The sequence below is a fragment of the Eptatretus burgeri genome, chromosome 4 (assembly GCF_056783735.1).
Source record: "Eptatretus burgeri isolate ZD-2024b chromosome 4, Ebu_testis_v1, whole genome shotgun sequence".
Classification (NCBI taxonomy): Eukaryota; Metazoa; Chordata; class Myxini; order Myxiniformes; family Myxinidae; genus Eptatretus; species Eptatretus burgeri.
The window spans coordinates 64,289,232-64,313,916 of NC_140964.1; the positions used below are offsets into that span (position 1 = coordinate 64,289,232).

A 24,685-nucleotide genomic window follows, 5' to 3' on the forward strand; every position below is an offset into this window, starting at 1 on the left:
AGAGCAAGACTGGAAGCACCAAGGACCTGAAGACTCGGACTTTCGTCCTCCCGCACAGGTACCGGCAGCGCCACACCCCATGATCCAGTGAATCCATGACTCCCCAGGCCCGACCCAGACGTCAATTGACCTCTGACTCACAGCCAACAGAGACATGAATATCACTGCCAAGGTAAGTGAATCCCTCCACGACCTCAACATCCTTACCACAAACAGACACAGACAGGACAGCAGCATCCAAGATGTCATTGAAAGCCTGGATCTTAGTTTTGACCCGTTTGTGTATGTGTGTATATGGATATATATGTATAGGTGTGTGTGTGTGTGTGTGTGTGTGTGTGTGTGTGTGTGTGTGTGTGTGTGTGTGTGTATGTGTGATAGAATTGTGAGGAACAGAAATGAAAAATGAGGTGTGTGTGTGTGTGTGTGTGTGTGTGTGTGTGTGTGTGTGTGTGTGTGTGTGTGTGTGTATGTATGTATGTGTGATAGAATTGAGGAACAGAAATGAAAAATGAGGTGTGTGTGTGTGTGTGTGTGTGTGTGTGTGTGTGTGTGTGTGTGTGTGTGTGTGTTTGTGGGTGTGTGTGTGTATTGCTAAGTATGGCTTCCTTCTTGGAACTATGGTGCAGTAATTGGTCTTCATTTTGATTGTATATGATTAATTATATAACTAATTTTTTTGTTTTCCTTTTTATTACAGAATTTCAAACGCACTCATCGATGGGGTGGATTGTTATGCTTATGATCTTCACAAGGAATGGAAAGCTCTGAATGATGTCCTGACAAAATTTCAGTTCGTTCGGCAGGAATTTCACAACGACCTAAATATGTGTATGAATAACCTCCCTCGGAGTTTCAATGTTCTTTGAAGATTTACTTGAAAGGTATTACACATTATAAAACACGATGATGTTAAATGAGACTGCCTGTTTTCTTCAACACACTGTTTATTCTCTCGAACTCTGTGTTTGCTGTTTTTACAGTGTCAATCATGAAGAAAGCACAGATATGTTGCCTCTTGTTCCAAACAGTCATCACAGACTACCCCAGGTAATGAATTATTCATCTCTCTGACTGAAACTAATAGATGAGAATGAGGATTTACGATATACTCCAGTATATTATGCGATATACGTATTGACAATACGATATACACCGGCACCTCCTTAGTTATTCACAGGTGTGTCATATAATATTGTTACAGTGCTGGATACCAAGACACCAGCTTGTCACTCAGGGGGATTAATCCCCGGTTGTCCTCGGTGGAGCCGGACCTGGGGCCACCGCTCACGATTAACGTTGTGGTACGGTGGGTTGTTTTAAAACCACGAACACCACCCAGTCAACCATAAGTTCCAGTGTCCTCCGTCTAATTATTCCGTTTAACTAGAGGCCATGTGGTTACCTGAGCGGGGAGCGCACCCTCGGTAAAGCACCAATATTATCTGATTAGATTTTAATTGGGGCAGCCGAGCGTTTTAACCGCTGGTGCGTGCCGACGATTTTTTGGTCAAATCTGTGGTAATTACCTCCCAGTCTATCTCGGTTCGAACAATGCTAGACCAATGGAAGGAAAGGACAAACACGGACAGGTTGGAAATCGACAAAGAATTTATTATAATAAAATAAATACATAAAAAAACTTTTTATTTGCTGAAGTAAATAAAGAATTTCAAAGCAAAATCAATCAAAATGCCAGGAAAGAGACAAAGAGCAGAAGCTTTTCGGGGGTTCACTTACTTTCAGCTAAACACAGACAAGGATACCCAACGGATCATTCAGGGGGAGGGAATGAGGAGAATCATCTCGCTCACCAGAAAGTCGTCCGTGAAGCAAAAACGTTCTGAAACGCGTGCGTGCGTGTCACGTCCGTCGCCAGCACCCAGCTTTGTCATACAGCCTCTCGCGGGGCAGCCTTGAACGCCGGTCCACACGCTTGCTTGCCGAAGCTTTGGGCAAGACGAACCGTCTTGCTGTTGGCGCTGGCCAGACACCCACACGCGTGCTTCCTTCTCCTCTTTTGTGCACCTACACCCGCCTCTTGCTCGCTTCTCTCTCGTACCTCTTTCATTCACGCTTTTTTATGATCTCAGAACGTATCTCTTTCTTCTTCAGAACTTATCGCTTTCGCTTTTTCCTCTCCCAACGTCTCTCCTCACAGAACGTCTTTTTATATCTTCCGGGCGCCTATACGGGGTGCCGTCCACCCCAAGCTCACCCCACCCCACTGGGGTACGGTTACCATGACGACCCGTGCGCTCAAAAAATGTTGATGTCGGAGCTCGCGAAAGAATGTTGCTGAGGAAAAACGAGGGAGGGCTTCAGGGCTTGTGAAAGAAATGTGTGTGAACGTGTCTGTCGTAAAGAGAAAAAAAGCTTCCCATAAGAGAGGGATCTATAGTTTACCCTTTTCAACACATCACATTTAAGATCCCATTAGACATGGGGATGGGGCTAATCTGAACATGCATTTAAGGAAATAACTGTCTGAGGACCTGGATGTGTGGATGCATTCATCAGACCGGATTCTAAAATCCGTAACAATATTAGTACCTGTGTGTGTTTTAACAGGAAAGAAACACTCAGATGATTCAAGATCCCTCACTCTCTCACTCAAACAAACATTACATAATAAAATCTGTTGTAGATATTTTAATGTGTAATATATTGTATGTTTGAAGTATTAATTATATCGGTTTGGTTTGTAATTATTTAATTTAAATTACAAGAAAAGAATAAAGGGAAAAGAAGGAGGTGTGCCCTCACCAATAACCCACCCTCTCCCCCTCCATGTGCGTGCGTGGGGAAGGATGGAGAGTGGGGTCAAGGGTGGGGGCACACATGGGAGAGGATAATGGGGTATATGGATGTGGCTTGCGTGGGTTTGGCTTGCGTGGGTGTGGCATGTGTGGGTGGAGACAAAAAAGGGGGCGGAGTGATTTTTTAATTAAATAAACATGTTGTGTTTGGGGAACTAATAAACTAATCATTGTATGAGGAAGTATGAATGTGGATGTGGATATGGCGTATGGATGTGAATTGTGAGGGTGGAGTGAATTTATTTATTTATCATCTTTATCTTTTGTAATTCATGTGAATAAAATGAACCTAAAATCTCTTCTTCTTTTAAATCATATAATTTATAAGTCCAAGGAAATGTATTCATCTATCTATAATTCCAGCAGTGTGTGTGTGTGTGTGTGTGTGTGTGACCGCTGTTTCTCGACAACCACTGGTCCGATCCAATTGAAACTTTCCAGATATATTGCTGGGGACCTGAGGATGTGCCTTTTCAAGGTTTGATATTAATCGGACGAGCGGTTCCCAAGTTATGGCCATTTATCTATCAACCAATGACAAGACACGTTGTTGCTTGGGCGTGGCCGATGGGAAAGGGAAGCTCAGCCGCATTCCCCATTACAGGTTACAACATACGGGCTTCCGGATAATGATGACGTCGTGTATTCTAATAATTTCTCGATTTCTTTTGCGCATTTATAGATAAACACAATGCCCCAAGTTATGATCGTTTTCATATTAGACGGTGCATACATTTCGGTAACATCAGAGTGCTGGTATGCTCCAAACCAGGCAGTAAATTTTTTCTCTCTTCTCTTTTTGTTTTTCCTTGCCACGAAATTGCGAAAAGGTAAAATACGTTGGCGCTAATTGAATAAATGGGTATTAAAACTAAATTGCGAATAATCGTAACTGCGAATAATATGCGAACTTCCAGGCCACGCACGTACGGGCACGCGAGCGCGAAGAAATGGCCTGTGTGGTTGTTGTTTGTTGTACGCGGTTTGAATATTTATTCATTAATTTTTTTTTTTTTTTACAGGCACGTACTAGTCTCTATATAATTCCAGCAATCTGTGTGTGTGCATGTGTCTGTATGTGTGTCTGTCTTCGACCGCCGTTTCTCGACGACCACCAGTCCAATCTGATTAAAACTTGCCAGGAATATTGCTGGGGACCCACGGATGTGCATTTTCAAGGTTTGATATTAATCGGACAAGCGGTTCCCAAGTTACGGCCATTAATCTGTCAACCAATGACAAGACACGGTGCTATGACATCACGAATGACGTCACAATTAATGTTTATTTTTTTTATTTTTCGCACGATTGACGTCACAATTAATGTTTTTTTTTGTTTCTTTTGCACGATTGACGTCTTTTTTGTATGTGCCCGAGTATGTGCCTGAGGACCCGAGTATGTGCCTTTTCAAGATTTGATATCGTTCTTCATCAGTTTCAACTATTTCCCAAGTGTTTCCCAAGGTTTGAAAGGTGTTTTTTCCCAAGGTTTGAATTAATTGTTCAAATTATTAATTAATCCCAAGGTTTGAATTTTCCCAAGGGAAAGAGCTGTTTCCCAAGGGTTTGAAAGCTGTTTTTTTTTTCCCAAGGTTTGAATTAATTGTTGTGCTTGGTCGACATTTGTGAATACATTTACAGAGAGAGGGGAGAGAGAGGAGGGGGAGAGAGGAGGGGCGAGAGAGGGGGCGAGAGAGGGGAGGGAGAGAAGGGGGTGAGTGAGAGGGGGCGTCACAATTCAAGAAAGGGGGAGAGAGGAGGGGGCGAGAGAGGGGGACGGGAGAGGGAGGGGTGAGAGTGGGGGCGAGAGAGAGGGGCAAGAGAGGAGGGGGAGAGAGAACGGGCGAGACTAGGGGGAGAGAGGGGAGGGGCAAGAGAGGGGGAGAGAGAGGGGCGAGAGAGGAGGAGGGAGAGAGGAGGGGGAGAGAGGAGGGGCGAGACTAGGGGGGAAAGGGGGGCAAGAGAGGGGGGAGAGAGAGGGGGGCGAGAGAGAGGGGGCAAGAGAGAGGGGCGTCACAATTCTTCTTCTTCGTTTGATATGACGTCACAATTGACACTGGGGACCTGAGTATGTTTCCCAGGTGTTTCCCAAGTTATGGCCATTTATGATATGGTTGGTCCGATCTAATTGAAACAATGCCCCAATCCAGTCGTCGTTTACGAGAGCGAAGGAACGAAGCTGCACATACTGGCACGCACCTACGGGCACGCACCTACAGGCTCGCACTAGTTACATCAACGATTTTAAAAAGTTCATTTGGCCATCGCTTAGTGTAACCTTTTACAAAAATGCGATTTCCACCGATATATTCTTTGAACATCACCAATCTTAAACTTTGGATTTCTCAGATTAATCTCCCTTTCATATTTTAATTTTCTAAATGTCTCTGATGGTTTTGATTTTGTTGGGGTATGAATTGTGTTGTAATTATCTACGATGTCCTGAATTAAAGATACCCATTGTTGAGAACCAAGTTGAGTGAATTTTTTATATCATCTCTCTTTTAAAGTGCAATTAAAATGCTCAATAACAACTGCTTTCCCTTCATTAGAGATGCTGTATAATGTAATTCCATTATCTTTCAGAAAATTCATAAATGTGTTGTTGTAGAACTCTGTGCCCTCATCAGTCCACAATTTTTTAGGTTTTCTCTTGCTTATACTAAATATCTAGTGGAAGGCTAACATTATTATATTAATACGCGAAGCCATATTTTGTGGACGTATCTCTTCCGAAACTGCCAGACGGATTGTTGCCACTTTCAGCGTGCGGGTGCTCTGTGGTCTAATGTACAGCATAGGCTATGTGAGATCGTGCCAGATGGAGAGGTTGGGGAATTTTTGGCGATTTTCTAATTTTTACATTCGTTTGCATGGCGACGTGTGACATCACCACCGAGAGGCATAATGACGCCATGACATCATTGGTCATTCGCTGATGTGATTACATCTGTCGTCGACAGACCGTGACCGCTGAGAGGCGTAATGTCACTCCTAGAAAACAACGTATGCAATGTAAAACCCTCTTCTGCAAATGCTGACTACCTTAGAAGGTGCATTTGGCACAAAAAATGTAACAAGAAACATTGTATATAAAGAAATTCTATAAATCACATTGTGAACACTGGATATATTGACGTCCTAACGAACCCTCATTTTAGAAACTTCGCGCGGAACGTGGGTTTGGCTAGTAAGAAAGAGTATTATTACCTCTTGTTTTTCAAAGGAACAACCTACGCATATCAACTCTTCAAATCAATAATGGTTAAAGCATACTTGTACCCTTATCATTATTGAGTTTAATCAAGTCAGCAGACCAAATAATAATCAACTTCTTTGGAATAAACCTTCCTTCTTTTAAACTTTGTGATTATTGGTTTATGTAATTAATCAGCTAATTGCTCTTCAGTCTTAATGACATCATTCGTGCCGATAAGTTTTTTGAATTTCCAGCCCAAGTATCAATTTAGCACTGATATACTTATTCACGGTGAACCTATGAACTTTTTCTCTTAAGGTTGGATTTTGTATCAAAGACAAATTATACATTTCTCGATCCGCTTCTTGTTTTTCTTCCAACGTCGTGCTATTTCCATAATCAATATGGTGCTTCATACACACTTCATCAACCTTATTTAGAGGTTGAGACCAAGGTTGAGGATTATTAGCCTGATCTAATCTTTTATCCAAGATTGTTCCTGGACCACATAAGGAATACCCTGGTTGATGTAATTCCCCTGGTGTTCCAGTTGTTGTAAATTTCCTCCCCGATAAAAACTTTTGAATATCTCCCCCACGTTTTTGTTTGGAGATGAAATTACTCTTTTTTGGAGCCACACACCGAACATATCCCTTTTTGTATAACCCTATTATTTTTACTTTGAACATACGAGATATTTTGGTGTTGGTTTTCTTTATATATTTGAGACAATAACTCATTTATTTATGAGAAAAATTCCTCTCGAGTGTGAAAACCTTTTTAGTTTCTAACATATACATTTGAATCTTAATTTTTACAATACAAAGAATCCTTAGAAATGCCTTCACTCTCTCCTCCATTTATTTAAGAAAAAAATGTAAAACGTCAACCAAAGTCAACTACACCACATCGTTAATAATATAATCTTTTTCTTTTTATCTCCACTTTCTCATTTAAATATACTCCCTGAAATCAATGTTAATACTCTTGACCCATGTATTTTTGATAGACTTGTTAATTCTTTGTTTCCTCCTCAGTGTGTTGAGATTTATTTATTTTCTGTAATACCTCAAATCCTTTTCTAATCTCACTGGTTTCCATATTTTTATATTTATTCATTCTCTCTCTTTCCTCTCTATCTCTTTTCTCCCTTGCCTCCCTCTCTATTCTCCCTTGCCTCCTTCTCTCTTTTCTCCCTTGCCTTCTTCTCTCTCTTCTCCCTCTCCTCCTTCTCTCTTGCCTCTTTTTCTTGAAGTCCTTCCTCATCCCTTATTACCCTTAAACCACTTTCATCCGATAGAATATCATACTGTTCATATATTCATCTGGATTTCTTGATATTCCTGTATCTAATTTTTTTTTTTTTTACAACAGGAAACCAATGAAATTTCTTCTGAATTTCTAAAAGAGCTTTATATTTTATCAACGTTAAAACCTTTTCATTATTTAACATTCTAGTTAAATCCAAACTTGTTGGTTTATCAACATCAGTATAAAGCCAATCTTTTCTTGAAACCCCCCCCCCCCATTCTTATGATGTAGAACATATTTATTAAAATAATGAATACCCTTTTCTTGTAGCTTTGCTTGGACACAGAAATGATAATTTTCTTGAAGCCTTCTTGCTGTCATTTATATATATATATATATATATATCAAAATATGACATGAATATGACAACAGGTTTGTATTCCCTTACTTACTATATAAAATCCTGTTCTTTGTGTTTTCATGATATAAACTAAGGCAAAGCTGTTATTGATTTTAGCCTTATTAAATTTGATTATTGGTTGTTTGCTAATCGTGCTTCCACAAACCTCATTATCGTCACCAAGTGCATAATATTCTTCCTTACAAGACTGATTTAATTCTTTCAGGTCTTGTAGGTTTATTTCAAATGACCAATTATACCCTAAATCATTCATCTCATATCCCCAAGGTTTTATTTTCATACAAACGATACACCCTTCTTTATAAAATTTTATTTCAGTTGGAACTGTGAATTCTGTATGACCTGGAGATAAAATCAAGATTTCTATATCTTTGGAATACACAGCCATTTTATTTAAGGATTATAGATTGTGATAAATCTCATAATCTCACCGTCATTCACATCAGCCGGACTTGGTTAATTGATTAATTTATAAGCATTTTTCATATTAATATTTTTTGTTCTACTATATTTTTGTCGTTCAGCCTGTGCCTTTGTGTAATAATTTGATAAATCAATACCCAGTTCTTGGGATACACCAAAGGTAGAATAATCTTTTCCAACATGTCATTTATATGAGATTAAAAACAAATTTTTAATCCTAATTTTTTTTCATTATTATTGAGTTGAAATTACACATGGAGACATAATTGACCACAACACTTGGAATTTAATTATTGGACTTGAAATGTTTGATAAAACCCATTCTGTAAGAATTTCATTACTTCAACAGGTGGTGGAAGATGATAACTATCAAAATAACATTTTCCCTGATTATTATAAATACAAACTCAATGAGAACCGTTCCCATTATTATCTTCAAAATTCATAATAACATTCTTTGTATATTCAGACTAGTTTGTAAATTAATCTCTCCTACAAGTAACCACATTACCAATTTTTTATTTCTTACAATATTTTGCAAGTTCTACATTTGATGTTGTATTCTTTCCAAATTCTTAAAACCTTAGATTTACCTGAGGAATACCTTTAAACCACCCGCGGCTCAGATTTACCTGAGGAATAATCAGAAGAGTAGAAATGACGTTAGAAATGAAATGAAGAAGAAATGATGTAAGCAATCCGAGCTATGAGATCCTCGCAACGCACGCCCCTGTTGTCCCACTAGCAAAAGGGAAGGGACTATCTACACGTATATTAATGGAATAACTGTCTTGGGACCACTATCTGTTGGATGCATGTGGTTCTGAGAACTGCACCAATATTTATATTTTCCAGTCATGTGTTTCATATACTCCTCAAGTTCTTTTTTTTTACTACAGAATGTGGAACAATTGTTTCTCCCAAAATTATTTATATCAATTGAATTTAACTTGAATAAAATAAAAGTATGAGGATTATTTCTTAGAGCGACGAGGGAGTTGAAAGTAAGACTGACTGAGATAAATACAATGACCAGAAGAATGTTTACCTCTTGTGTAGTAGCTAACCATAACCATTTGGTTTCTCTCATTAACTCAATCATCAAAGATGATGAGATTCTTTTTTGATTTATCTAAATCTTGGGGTGAAGGTATATCATCTATATCATCACTAAGAATACAAGTTATAGTTTTTGATTTCTTTTTACATTTCTGTGCATCACAAAATCGTTGGATATCTTCAGTTGTAATAATTTAGTTTGTTTTGAAGTTTAAATAAACCAATGATGTCTTCTTTTTGAAGACCTGCATTAAAACCTTGTGAGAGTCGTTGATACTTGGGTTGAAAACTTCACTTTGTGAACATAAATTAATCAAAATCTAAAACGTTGGGAGTAAGGAGCATCTTTAAAAGCAGGCAGGTTTTTCCACATCCACTTGAACCAACTGAGACATCTTAATTAATTTGGAAGATTTTTATTTGTTAAATTTTTATTTTTCCGAATGGGTAAAAAAAAAAGAATCATTAATTTACATATTCAGAAAATAAATTATTTAAATTTTTATAGGCTTTTAAAAGAAAATCTATGCTTTATCCTGAGTTCAAGTTTAATTTCAAGATAATCCATTATTTTATTTATATAATATCTTGTGTTGATATTTCTCTGAAAATCACAATCGTGAAAAAATATATCATCAATCCATGAAACATTACCGTCATTGTTCAGTTTCTTCTCTTGTAAGAAAAGGTGTATTATCACCCTCGTACTTAACATTCATTTATCTTATTAATCTTGTAAAGTAATTCATTTTTGGTGTAATTTTGAAAGTTATGTTCCTTTTGGTATTTTTTATTTTCATTAATTAGAATATAATCACAGAATATAAATTGTTTATGGGCTTTGGACTTTGTGTTTAATCCCACTATCACATGCAGGAGATTTCTCAAATTTGTCATATGGAGAATCAGAGAATGCAAGAGGCTCAAGATCTCGCATATTCTTCATATTTAGAGTAAAACTTTACTTCAAATAAGATTCATCTTGGTTACTTTCACAATCAACTATAAAACTACTTTCATATTATCGTTTGAAGACAAACTCTCGGTATCATAACTGTCTTCTGTTCCAACAGAGATACTATCGTCACTCTCATAATCTTCAAAATCTTCACTTGCATAATGAACAAGGACAAAAGTGTCCAAGAGCCACATCAGAAAGGTTTTGTCTTCACCAGATGAAGTAGAAGAACAACAACGCAGAGCTCTCTTAGAGCCAACATTCGCAACGCGACGCAGCTAAAAACATTACCACTTATATCCATGTACTTTTTTTTTCATTAACAGATTCAACGACTACATTTTTTAGATGAAAAGGTCATTTTAAAATGGTCCTTAACTACGACTTAACGAAATGTCATTTCACCTGATATATTAACATCTTTCTACATCTTTTGGGTTGTTGAAAAAAATACAAATCTCTCCTTGCTTATTGCTGATGGTCTTTTCTTTTCTTTCTAAAGTTTCATCCATCAGGTCTTTCTGTTTTTATACTTTTTCTTGTTTCATTGCTTTTTCTAGCTTTGAATATATTGCTTGGAGAGGAGAAACTTTTGTTGGAGCAACTTTAATTGATGTTCTTCCAGATGTACTAAAAGCCCTTCCACTGAAGGAAATTGAAGAACTCATTATCAACCATATAATTGTTTTTATCCAATAGTTGTTATATTTATCTTTATTCAATTTTTCATCCTCGACCTATTTCTCAGTATCTTTTACAAATGTAGAGATTGAGTGAAACTTGTTTTTTGTGTCTTGATACATTGTATTTATTAAGTGAAAAACGTTGGTGGGCAAAATAGTTTAAAGCACAGATTCACCTGTAAATAATACTGAATTTTCATCAAGTAAATTTTAGTTTGAACAAAAAGCATCTATAAATTACCGTGAGATTTTCATCAGGAAAATTATATTTTAAGCAAAGTTTTTCGATATAAATATGGTGAATACAACGCACTGCAACGTTTGGAATCATGAATATAAATGTTATAAAAAAACACCTTCAAACCAACAAACACACATTCAATATTTTCAGAAAAATATCTCCATTTGAATGAGAAACAAAACATTGTGATGTCTGTTCTAAGGATGTCTTAAAAGAGAGTTATAAAAAACACCTAATCACAAAAACACGTAAACAATATTGAGAGAATCTTGAAGAGAAATAAGAAGAAAATTGGATAAGAGTGAGATGTCACTGAGACAAAACCATTTGAAATAACAACTCTTCAAAGATGTTTTAAAGATCGGATAGAGGTAAAACTTATAAGATTTAATATTCGTGTCACATCCATTTGGGAAGCGATTCATATCTCAAAGGATTCAATTATCAAGGAATAATGTTGAAAAAGCATAAATCATTCAAAATATATATTGGAGCCTCCTTGACCTTCTCAAGAGAAGATAATGTTATTGAAGAAAAATATATGAGAACGAATCCATCACACCTTATTACATCAATTGATAGCTTCCTTAAATCTCCTATCTTTGAATAACTTATTAGATTTGAATCAGAAGAACAACAAAAGGTAGTGGGTTCAATATTGGGAATGTTTCATATGTCAATCTTAATATTCTTAAATGCACTCCGCTAAAAGCTTCTTCATATATTGATTTACCTAAGGATATAAAGAATAAAAAGGCAATAATTAATATTGAAAATACTGATAATAAATGCTTTTTCTGGAATATCTTAGCTCATCTTTATCCACAGGAAAGGGACTGTGAAAGAGTTTCAAAGTATAAGAAATATGAGAATAAAGTGGGGATCTCGGCATCTCTAGAGGAGAATCCATGAGCTTAAAAGATATAACAAAGCTTGAGAATACGAATAATTGATCAATAAATGTTTATGGTTTAACTCATAAAAACAAAGTCCAAATTCTAAGAGTTAGTAATACTATATTAAGTGATAATTCGACAGATGACCGGCATGGAGATCTCCTTTATTTCACTAATAAAGAAACTGCTCATTATGCTTATATCAAAAACATTTCAATATTGGTAAGTAGTCAAGTTTATAAATCAAAGCATAAATCATATCCTTGTAAGAGATGTCTAAATATCTTTCGATCTCAACAAAGACTTGATAAACATTTAAAGTATATTTATCAAGTCATACTTAAGCAAAGTTATCTCATGAGGATTGAGAAGGCTAAAAGAGGAAGAATTTCACAAGTTTGTTCAAAGAGATATGCTCAGGCAAATAATAAATATCTTCCAGACTTCTCATCTGATAAGCCCCCATTTTACTTAATGTATTTTGATGCTAATAACTTGTATGGCTGGGCAATGTCCGAATCTCAACCCTATGGTAATTTAAAATGGGTAAAAGAATACAAGTTCAAATCTATCTTAGATGATATAATCTCCACAAGCCAAGAAGATCTCGATAAACGGCAATTATTTTGAAGTAGATTTAAAGTATCCTGGAAAACTTCATAACAAACATGAAAACCTTCCTTATGGAGCTGAAAAAGAGATCCCCAATGAAGAGCTATTCGGTGGTTATCAACATTTCTTGAATTCTTCAAATGAGTTTATATTCCGAAAACAAAACAACTAACAACATTGTTTGATAAATAGAAGTATGTTTTACATCAAAGAAATCGAAAGCAATTTATAGGTACAAGTTAAAAAGGTACAGAGGGCACTACAGTTTAGTCAAAGTCATTGGTTAGGTAAAATATTGATTATAATATGAGGATGTGAACAAAGGGCAATAATGATTTTGAGAAGGACTTTTACAAGTTGATGAATAATTCTGTATTTGGTAAAACAATGGAAAATATAAGGAATAGACAAAATGTAAGACTTGCTACAACTTGTGAGCAGGCAGAGAAGTTGTTAAATAAACCAAGCTTTAAAAGAGTAGAAATGTATACAGATAATTTTTGTGCTGTTCATTTGAATAATAAAAAAAAAAGAGTATAAAGATGGATAAACTGATTTATGTGAGAACATCTGTTTTAGCTCTTTCAAAGTATTTAATGTATGGTTACTTTTATAATAATCTACAGAAAAGATATGGTGAGAATATTGTATTGCTATATATGGATACGGATAGCTTCATACTCGAGATAACTACAGATGATGTTTATAAGGATATGAAAGAAGATGAAGATATTTATGATAAAAGTAATTATTATCCTAATAACCCACTCTTTTCGAATAACAATAAAAAGGTTATTGGTAAATTTGAAGATGAATAAGGTGAAAAGATATGAAGTGAATTTGTAGGTGTTAGATCAAAGGCATATGCTTATAATATTTAACGAGAGGGTTAAATTAATTCAAATGTGAAAATAAACTTAAAGTTCGAAATAAGAGTGTATTAAAAGAGACCATGAACTTTCAACATCACCTTGAATGTATATGGAAGAGAAAAGATGTTTATAGAGAGGAATCTTATTGGAAATTATAAACATGAAATATTCTCAGAGACTGTTTGTAAGAAAGCTCCAACAGCGTTTGATGATAAAAGATATATTTTGAGTGATGGAATAAATACATTACCTTATGGGTTTAAGTATAAGTATTAATAAAAATGGGGTTGGGTGTTTTAACAAGCTACCGCCACCTTTTAAAAAAATTGATGAATAAATTAAGTTACTCCTAAAAATAAAACACAAACAAATATTTATAGGATCACTATTTGACTAATCAATTTGGTTAAATAAATGATCACATGAAAGGAAGGCGAAGCCCAACCCTGCAGGGAAAGTAGTGTTAAAAGGGAGGTATTTAACGAAGTAATGTGTTACATTTTGAAAAGGAGAAATGGACACATTACTGTGTCAAACGCTCCCTTTTTACACGACTGTCCGCAACCATATCTTGAACATGTATGGACCGATTTTGTTCAAACTCGGCACAAGGATAATAGATGATGCTATACATAGGCACATCATTTTGTTTTTCAACTCTATCTAGATGGCCAACTGGTGGTCATTTTAGTTGTAAAAACTCGATATTGAACACGTCCTCAACTACTTCTCAGATATTGTTCAAACTTTGCACACAGATAATGAATGCTGGTTTACATAAGCATGTCGTTTTTGGTCAAGATAAGATCCAAGATGGTCGACTAGCGGCCATTTTGTTACTTAAACGTATCCCCACTATTTCTCTGACATGCATGGCTTGATTTTGTTCAACCTTTGCACAAGCACAGTATGTGAATGCATACATATGCACCTCACTTTATTTTTACGATCTGATGAAAGATGGCCGACTTGTAGACTGGCGGTAACTTCAGTTGCAAAAAACCCCCCAAAGAAACATGGTATTCAACACATCCTCAACCATTTTGTGGACATTCATTTACCATCTTGTTCACATTTGTTTTGTTCTATTTTTTCTTACCTATACAATGAAGAATCTTTCATGAAAATTAAAAACAAAAATTCTGATTACTCTTCAATTTCACCATAACCACCCTTTAAGTACAGTTTTCAAAAGCTGATCAGACATCATTTTCAACTGAATGATAATTTTCTTATGCCTACAGCTATAGAATTTCTTTTGTCCAAAAACTACTATTTGTTGTACTGTTTATGTATTTTAGTATGTCTCCCCCAAAATAAATGCTCATTGAATCCCTTCTATGCAAAATTTGCATTCCCAATCGAAAACATCATGCACGTCATGTGACCAACTATCTTACACAATATAACTCGGTGACCCATCTGATTAATATTCATGACCAAATAACCAAATCGTACACAATATTCCATGTCACATGACCAGTCAAGTCAGTTATGCAATCACGTAAAGCTTGTAAATATTGGCTCGCCTTTAAACTCCGTTCAGTAAAATCACTAAAACTATGGGGGCTATGACATTTTATGTTATTTTCTCCTTGTTGAAGTGCGCATTTCAAATTTTTATTATTTCTAATTTTCATGCTCATTCTTAAAGATATGCGAACATGCAAAACTAGCCCCCCCCCCATTTCCCTCAAAATGCAGTGGTAGGGTCCACCAATAAGCTTGGCAGGGGGCTCCTCCTTCTGATTGCCCATTTATTTATCATGCTTTCCCTCGTCCTCATACTCTGTAGTCCCTGCTAACACAATAAATTCGTTTTGGGGAAGTTGCCACAAGATTGAGTAAAACTGAAAACGATCGCCTGGAAAGCACGCACTTGCTGGAGTACCACGATCGTATTATTGATATGGAGACCGCCATGTTGTATAATCCGTTCCAAGCACGATGTTCCATTAAAGTGCTTTTTTGAGCATTTTTGCTCATGGAAAACACTCCCCAGTTTAATGTCCATCTGAGGGACGACACATTAACAAATCACCCTGACTGTAAAACACCGGGATAACAGTTTATAGCTGGGTCTGGATTCAAACCCAGATTAGACAGTTTTGAGGAGTGTATATTGCAGGCTATCTTGCCAGCATATAACTACCTATCAATCTCCATGTACCCCTTTATGCCTAATGCTTGTAGGTACCCATTTAACTCAAATTTAAAGCTATTTACTATTTCTGCTGTCACCACCTTTGCAGGAAGACCATTTCATGCATTAACTATTCTCTGAGTGTAAGATCTTGGTCTTAACTCTTCTTCTTTACTCAGACTGAAACCCCCGATTTTGAGAGCCTTTATCCTCAAGACGAGGAAACTACAAACTTATTGTGCAATTTTACCATGTATTTGACAACACCAAATTAAAATAAATCGCTTTCATGATAAATTGCAGAATCATCAAATACAATTCAACTTATGTACACATTTTATTATGGATTAGCCGAAAGCAGACCTTTAACCGCTTTACGAAGGAACATTCTGAGGAAGCTCAGAGGTCAAACGTACAGCAAAAATGGAACTAGTAATAGAAGGTCACATCATGAAATGAGCTAAACAGCACATAAGCATGGATTCCAATCCTGTAAAATGTCATCAAAAAGGAAATAGTTTTTTTTTTTTTTTTAAAGATGGAAAGCACACTTTACGTAATATAGCCAAGCACCGGATGAAAAAGGAGGGGGGAAGGGGGAGTGGAAAATTATTCATGTATGTTACAAAACTTAGCTGCCAATATACAAAACTAACACCCCCAGCCCTCCACCCCCTCAAAAATAAAAAGGGTTCACAACTAGCAAGGAAGTATCTTCACTACTTCGGCAGAAAATAAAAAGTGTATTATTTTATTGAAATATGGGAGAGGCACACGTAAAATCAAACAGCATCAAACAAAGTTATGTAGAAGTGCCTGATGAAGAAAATGTGCAAATACAAACGTGGACTGGACATGCAAAAACCAGCGGGCATGGAGAGAAGACAATGAGAGCAGGAGCTTGGAAAGAGAGAAGGAAGGAAGCTGAGGGAAGGGAGGTAGGAAAAAGAAAATAACTGATTAAACAGAAATGTTTGATCCGAGGACATGCGTCACTGTAGATTGTTACGAAAGTTTGTTATGGATCGAAGTTGTGGGTGGCCGAGGGGATAGCATTTTCATGGACATGTAAAGGGCTCCATGGTCACCAGGTGCTAATGATGGAAGATCAGGCCAGGTAGCTGTAAGTGTCTTTCTCTCCATCCACACGCTCCAGGTATTCCTTCTCAATCAGCATGTCGATGCATTTCTGACCAACAGAGTTGCGAAAAAGAGATGAAAACAACACCGACATAACCAATCTATGGTTGAAAAATATCTCCGCAAAGCGGGCGTAACCCCTCAGCCCATGCATTGTAAAAGGAAGCAGTGATATCACGATGATGCAGTCAGTTAGAGCATGTTGGACGTCATATCGAAAATCAATCAGACTTAAAGATGGCTACCGTGGCGGCTCGTGAAAATCGCAGCGCGCCCATTTTCGAAAGGAACCTTCCTCTACTCAACTCCAACACACACTGCAAAAATGCATTTAATCGGACAAGCCAAGCCGTTCTCGAAATTGACGAAAACCAATTTCAAGACGACTGCCGTGGCGGCCACACTGAAAATCGCAGCGCGCCCATTTTCGAAAGGAACCTTCCACGACTCAACCCCAACACACCCTGCAAAAATGGATTTAATTGGACAATGCGTTCTCCTCGAAATCGACGGAAACCAATTTCAAGATAGATACCATGGAGGCCACATTGAAAATCGCAGCACGCCCATTTCAAAAATGCATTCAATTGGACAAGCCAAGCCGTTCTCGAAATTGACGAAAACCAATTTCAAGACGACTGCCGTGGCGGCCACACTGAAAATCGCAGCGTGCCCATTTTCGAAAGGAACCTTCCACGACTCAACCCCAACACACCCTGCAAAAATGGATTTAATCAGACAATGCGTTCTCCTCGAAATCGACGGAAACCAATTTCAAGATAGCTACCATGGAGGCCACATTGAAAATCGCAGCACGCCCATTTCAAAAATGCATTTAATCGGACAAGCCAAGCCGTTCTCAAAATTGACGAAAACCAATTACAAGACGACTGCCGTGGCGGCCACATTGAAAATCGCAGCACGCCCATTTTCGAAAGGAACCTTCCTCCAGTAAACCCCAACACACCCTGCAATGGATTTAATCGGACAAGGCGTTCTCCTCTAAATCGACGGAAACCAATTTAAAGATGGCTGCCATGGAGGCCACATTGAAAATCGCAGCACGCCCATTTTCGAAAGGAACCTTCCTCCACTAAACCCTAACACACACTGCAAAAATGCATTTAATCGGACAAGCCAAGCCGTTCTCAAAATTGACGAAAACCAATTTCAAGACGACTGCCGTGGCGGCCACACTGAAAATCGCAGCGCGCCCATTTTCGAAAGGAACCTTCCACGACTCAACCCCAACACACCCTGCAAAAATGGATTTAATCGGACAATGCGTTCTCCTCGAAATCGACGGAAACCAATTTCAAGATAGATACAATGGAGGCCACATTGAAAATCGCAGCACGCCCATTTCAAAAATGCATTCAATTGGACAAGCCAAGCCGTTCTCGAAATTGACGAAAACCAATTTCAAGACGACTGCCGTGGCGGCCACACTGAAAATCGCAGCGTGCCCATTTTCGAAAGGAACCTTCCACGACTCAACCCCAACACACCCTGCAAAAATGGATTTAATCGGACAATGCGTTCTCCTCGAAATCGACGGAAACCAATTTCAAGATAGCTACCATGGAGGCCACATTGAAAATCGCAGCACGCCCATTTCAAAAATGCATTTAATCGGACAAGCCAAGCCGTTCTCAAAATTGACGAAAACCAATTACAAGACGACTGCCGTGGCGGCCACATTGAAAATCGCAGCACGCCCATTTTCGAAAGGAACCTTCCTCCAGTAAACCCCAACACACCCTGCAATGGATTTAATTGGACAAGGCGTTCTCCTCGAAATCGACGGAAACCAATTTAAAGATGGCTGCCATGGAGGCCACATTGAAAATCGCAGCGCGCCCATTTTCGAAAGGAACCTTCCTCCACTCAACCCCAACATATCCTGCCAAAATGGATTTAATCGGACAAGGCGTTCTCCTCGAAATTGACGGAAACCAAAAGTTGACAGACGGACGCCCGCCCGGACAACGCCTATTAGTCTGTGAGCTAGACAAAAATTCAGTATCAAATTTGGGGCAAAGGAAGACCTTACTTTTTTGGTGAGAAATAACCTATATTTCACGAAAATGTTTGCTGGCCCATCATCCATGTTCGTTTTTAGGCGTTATCCGCTAGGGGGCGCTCATTGAGGGTCAAACTAACCGATTTTTTTTCTTTCCAGGTTTGCGAAGTAAAATGTATATATTATCTAACTGTCAAGATCAATTTGTGTTTTGATGACAATATGGTGTAATTATGATATATATGTAATTTATTTAATGATAATGAACTACTTTTTCAATCTTCAAACGCGTTTTTCTCCAATATCTTTAAAATCTACGAGACCGACTTTGCAGAATTTCGACTGGAGCCCATACTTGTCAGTATTTTCTCGATTTGCAAACTGAAATGGGAAGAGGCAAGTCTGTGCCAAATAAAAGTGCCGTTGATTGCAGTCAGCATCGAAAATGTCACGCCTACATCACAATATGCTAAAGCATACTGCCGCTGTCCAATATTATTATTTATTGACCACCATCGCATACAGAGGGTAAAGCATGAAAGTATACACATCTTAGATATATAGTAGTAGTCCATCAATATAAACTGAATTTAGTAGTGTTCATGGAGCAGTATGCTATAAGTCAAGATGGAAAATTTTACTTTTGTTAAGAATCAATAGTCGTAAGTCCGTTTAAGAACTTTGTAACAAAATTTTGTAACGGAAGACGGATCGCTGTTCGTTATAGTTGTAAAATACTGTACAGTGTACAGTAGAAGTGTAGTGTGTACATGGATACCATAGTGTACAGTAGAAGAGTAGACAAAGAGTCGTGCGTATGGAAAACGCAGATGCGGCCGCTTCCACTTGCACTAGTTTACCCACGTGAGATCGTACACGGCACGCTATTGGCTGATGGATGAGAGGCGACCAACCAGAGCATGGTGTTCTGTATCCTGGGTTCTGATTGGCTCAGCGACCGTAGCATCATTCTATGCATCTCCCGCGCATAGCATGCATTCAGCATCTCGCCTTGTCCATTTCACATCGACGTGCGATCGCTACTCGTAGTGTTACTCTGCGGTGTTGTGTTTGTGTGAATTATCCGTGAAAGTTTTTTATTTATTTCAACCCCTACAATGCCGCCCAAACGTTCTGCACCTTCTAAGGTATCTGGCACTGAACCTAAGCGGCAGAAGAAGATGCTAACCATCGTAGAAAAAGTGCAACTTCTTGACATGTTAAAGCAAGGGTGAAGCTTCGCTGCTGTAGGCCGCCATTACGGCATCAATGAATCTGTTTAAGAGTATAGTAAGTGTTTATAAGAGTGTGGGAAAGGTTAATAAGAGTGTGGGAAAGGTTAATAAGAGTGTGGGAAAGGTTAATAAGAGTGTGGGAAAGGTTAATAAGAGTGTGGGGAGGGTCATAAAGCTTTAAAATATATATAAATAATAAAATAAACACATGGTCGCTACTTCGCGGATTTTCACTTATTTGGAACGGGGGGGGGGGGGGGGGAGGGTTTGGAACGTAACCCTCGCGATAAACGGGGGATTACTGTATATCAAAGATTAACAAACAAGATGTATTTTGGAACCCACTTGGCACTTACATTTTCAGATGCTAAAAAGTAAACAACAAAAAAAAAAAATTTAACATCTAGAAACTCCTATATGAAGCAATGTCACAGCTGTGCAAAGCATTCTGTATATTTACAAGAGAGCAGTGAAAAGCCTTTCCTGTTCTGGAAGTGACAGCATTGAGTTGATGGTTCTGGTGAATGAAAATACTGTTGCGAATTCGCGCCCGCCGGCGTGCGGACGGCCACGTAACTCGAATCGTGGCACGTCGCCCACCGGACGGACAATTCAGTCGTGACCCTCTCGGACCAACGCCGGGAGCTAGTCACGGGTGGGGGTTTAACCTCACCACGATCGTGCCAATTGCCCACCCGCGCAGGATAGGGCTGCTCGCCAAATTCGATCTACCTAAGTACCTGCGCGAATGGTCGACCAGGCGATCGTACCACGCCACAGGCCGACCGGATACGAACCGCTTAAGCGGTCCGTTCCGTGCTACAGTGATAACCGAGCGGTGTTATCGTCGGCCTCGATGGTTCGGATTACTTACCGGGATGTTGCACCCACTACGAACCCCTTATGTGAAGCAGGATGGAGATTCAATTAGAGAAAAGACGAAGCGAAACGAGAAAACAGCTCACACAATGCACATTTATTTCCCGGCACACGGAAGGCACGTATATACAGCCAGACAGTCAAAATGCACATAAAGCAACCAAAACAATAAAAGCAACGACGCAGAGTTAAAACCGACTACGCGCACACACGGCAACACATACAGTTTTACTTCACAGACGGCGCCAACACACATTTACACAAAAGCAAAGGAAAGAAGCCACCCTCATAGACAAGGAGGCAGACAGGCCTGTAGGCCAAATGTGCGCGGGACCTAGAGGAGCGGCCAGGTCTGCGAGACCGGGGGGGTCCTACCCGCGTCCTCGTGACGCGTTGGCGGGCGAGCCGCAAATGTGGCCGCACGGCTGTGCCCCGACTCCGTGGTCCTTGGCACCACGTGTGTGGGGGGGGGTGGGAACGGGGCCCCCTTTTGCACTATCTCAGCATGGGGGAAAGGGAGATTGTTGATGCCCTGGGGGAGGGGAGTGGCTGGCTGGCTTGGGTCCCGCGACGAGACGAGCGATCCCACACCGCAACCTCGTCGCCGACCGCCGTCCTTCTTGCCTCGGACCCGAGCTCCCTTGCCTGCAGTTCCACCGCGCGCACTCGCCTCAACTTCACCAACGCAATGCAACGCGTCCCCAACAGCCACTTCTCGACGACCCTCTTCAGGCAACTCCAGAACTCAACTCTTCCTGCAACTCTTCTCAGTTCCGCACTCTCCTCACCCGACCGACTCTCAATTCGCCTTGCGCTCGCCTTTTTATAGGCGGGCAGGAGCAGCCAATATGCAAATTTTAGGATCAGAACGCGATTGGAGGCGGGCCCACGTCGCCCCCCCGGTCAGCCATTGGTCGGGCAAAAATGGGCGTGAACCTCTCCTGATCCTAAAATTTGCATATACGGACTTCACATACACACACTTGGAGGCGGGGCCAAGCCGCCCCGCGCTCGCTAATTGGACGGAGGAGAAGTGGGCGTGTAGCGTTTTTGATCCGAATTTTCCCCTCGGAAAGGCCGCCATTTGCACTCGCGGCTCGGTGCGCTCGGCACCAAACGCCGAACGGGCCCGAGACAGCCCGACGCTCAGTGTTCACAGGTGGTGCGGGAATGGCCATAGAAGGAGAGAGGTGAAGGTGGTGGAGGGTTTTCGGTGGTGGTTTGATGGTTATGGTGCTGTTTGGGAATGGCGGTGATGCGATAATGTGGGAGCGTAGATGGTGTCGGTGGCGTGGTTGTTGTGTGATGGCGGTTGAGACGTGGTTGGTTCAAAATAAAGTTAGAACAGAAAAAATAAATAAATAAATAAATTTAAAAAAAATATATCGCTAACTCAAAGCGTCGCAGCCCGGATGAATCACATAAATTCCCTCTTTACAACGGGTTTGGGCTAACAACACATGTACTTCGAGATATCTCACCTACGGGCCCTTTATGGTGTAATGTGAATTTCCACAGCCTTAACAATACTTAACCAGTTAAAATTTAGAATAGCTGGCACAGTTTGGTGTGAAGTGTCTCTCTTGCAGTAGCGCGTTTGGTGCTAAAAGATTTTTTTTAATCCGTGAATTTTAAAGTCCGGTAATGAATGATGAACACACACAACCACCTGTTGGGACTCCTGCAAACATCACCCATGTTGAGGAGTTGATTTTGAGTAATTGCAGCATCAATGTGCCTGATATTCCAGAAGAACTGGTTTCAGTTTTGGAAGTGCACTGCCATAATACAAACTTTCAGCAATGTCATGCCTATATAATTGTCAAGAAATAAAAAGTGCAAAATAACCTTCAACCACCCTCATAAGTCGATGCCCTAACCCCACACCCCACACCTTGAGATTAATCGGTCCCCAAACTATTCAAAGAAAAAGAATCACACAAGCAAATTTATTCCCACTACATTTTTACAAGTCCTCAAAGCCACATGGCTTGAAAGAAGAAAACACGAGAGTGAAGTCGATGGCGCTCTTGAAAGATTGCAAAAAGTTCCTCAACTTCAGGAATGACCCAATATCAAATTTTGAGTTAAAAAAATTAATTGTTTTGATTGCTGTGACCCTAAGTCCCCACACGGTGTGGCATGAACCAAAAAGTCAAATCACAAAAATCATTACAAATTTCATGCTTCCCCCAATATCGATTGCATTTCCAAAGCTACATTTAGAAATATTTTTAAATGTGCCCATAATTGCATTTTTTTGGTATTTGACCCTGCTCCAGAGTGCCAGGGGGTGGGGCCAAAAATATTGCTCTCACACCTTCTTGCAATGTGGTGATCATAACCACAACGTTTGGTGAATTTCTGCACAACCATTTAGGAGATGACAGCATGATGGACAGACAGACCGACTGACAGACAAACAGAGCCGATTGCAATATCCCCCCGCGGAAATATTGGGGGGGGGAGAGGGGGACATATCTCAGACATAGTGGGGGGGGGGCGAGACCAGAGAGGAGATGGTAGAAGACAGAAAGACCACCGACCTACCTGCGGTGAGAGAGAGTGAGAGATTCGAAGGCTCAGCCTCATCGCGGGAGATACCAATGATCTAAAATGCCTTGGTTTCCACAGCGTGAAGCCGAGAAAGGTGAGAGGCAGGAGCACCAACCCAGAGGGGAGAGCAGTACTCCATCAGGCTGCAGATGAAAGCTTTGTATGTGGTCAGGAGCTCAGGTGTGCCGTGGAAGGACTTTGCACGACAGAGGATTCCCAGTCGGCGACTGGCTTTGGAGGCCAGGTTGGGAATGTGGCCTTCCCAGGAAAGATCATGGCAGATAGTGAGACCCAGAAGCTTGAATGAAAGGACTTCTTTAAGAGGATTGTTGAGAAAGTAGATTGGGGGGGTGGGGGGGGGGGTTGCCAGACGGTCTTTTCGGAGATTCATCGTGAGAGTGTGAGATTTGTCAAGATTAAAAGACATGTTCCACGTGTTGGACCAGCTTGTGATTTTATCGAGATCTGCAGAGAGTGAAGAGGCTGCTGCTTGCGGATCTGAGGAATGACAAATAGTGCGACAGAGGGTGGAGTCTTCAGCAAAGAGATAAAGAGGATTTTCCAGAGTCAGAGAGATCATTGATGAAAACCAGAACAAAATGAATACCATGAATAAAATGTCAAATAAATAAATATAAATAAAATATCAAATAAAAGTCAAATAAAAATAAAAGTCAAAAATAAAATGGGTGTCAAATAAAAGTCGATTACTATATGATGATGAAACTTGCGCAGCCAATTACCAGACAATACAAGCTGAATACCATGAATGATCGCGAGGTCAAATAAAAGCCGATTACTAAAGTATGTTGATAAAACTTACATAGCCGATTACCAAACGCAACAAGATGGTGACTATGTGTGACCCCCACCCCTTGTATGTCATGACGTCGATTTCTTCGATAAAATAAATGTAGATACAAATTCCTATCAACTTGACGAAACAATGTAAGGTGACATTGCAATTAAAGATGACAGAAACACAAATCTATCCATATCTTAACGAAGACATGTCCTTTATGCATTACTGTTTAAACGGTGAAGACGAACTGACCACATGCCTGCGCGTGGCCTAACTATGATTGACAGGGGCACTGAAGCACTCGAGCTGTGATTGTTTACTGATCTCGTGGATGGTCTGATGACCAATCTGCCAACCGATCACAGCAATGACATAAATGTGAGGAGGATGAGGAGGAGAAAACAATTTGAAAACCCCTCCGATTGACAGAGTCAAACGTCAGGGTAAAAAGAACAGGGCCCAGAACACTGCCT

The 24,685-nt window shown here is 39.6% G+C and overlaps 1 protein-coding gene and 1 long non-coding RNA gene across 6 annotated transcripts in view; one reads left to right on the forward strand and one right to left on the reverse strand.

Annotated features, from left to right (window-relative positions):
- The first annotated feature begins 599 nt into the window (after window positions 1-599).
- On the forward strand, window positions 600-11,987 carry LOC147028226 (uncharacterized). 2 transcript variants are annotated; one of them, XR_015057475.1, is made up of 3 exons: window positions 600-884; window positions 984-1,050; window positions 10,246-11,987. It is a non-coding gene; the product is annotated as an uncharacterized LOC147028226 (long non-coding RNA). The 2 variants fall into 2 exon arrangements; XR_015057476.1 differs by lacking the exon at window positions 10,246-11,987 and adding an exon at window positions 2,572-3,195.
- A 3,908-nt stretch (window positions 11,988-15,895) lies between these two features.
- Window positions 15,896-24,685, reverse strand: part of CUL1 (cullin 1) — a 76,114-nt gene continuing 67,324 nt past the window's right edge. The window contains exons 22-24 of one of the 4 annotated variants that reach the window (XR_015057474.1): window positions 23,405-23,908; window positions 16,666-16,766; window positions 15,896-16,501 (exon numbers count right to left, since the gene is read on the reverse strand). Coding sequence is in view for 2 of the 4 variants with exons in the window: in XM_085878449.1 (XP_085734575.1) it covers window positions 16,686-16,766 (81 nt within the window). In the remaining 2 variants the exon portion in view is untranslated. Of the gene's footprint in view, window positions 16,767-23,404; window positions 23,909-24,685 lie in introns of all 4 variants that reach the window. The other 3 variants (XR_015057473.1, XM_085878449.1, XM_085878448.1) reach the window with 3 other exon arrangements.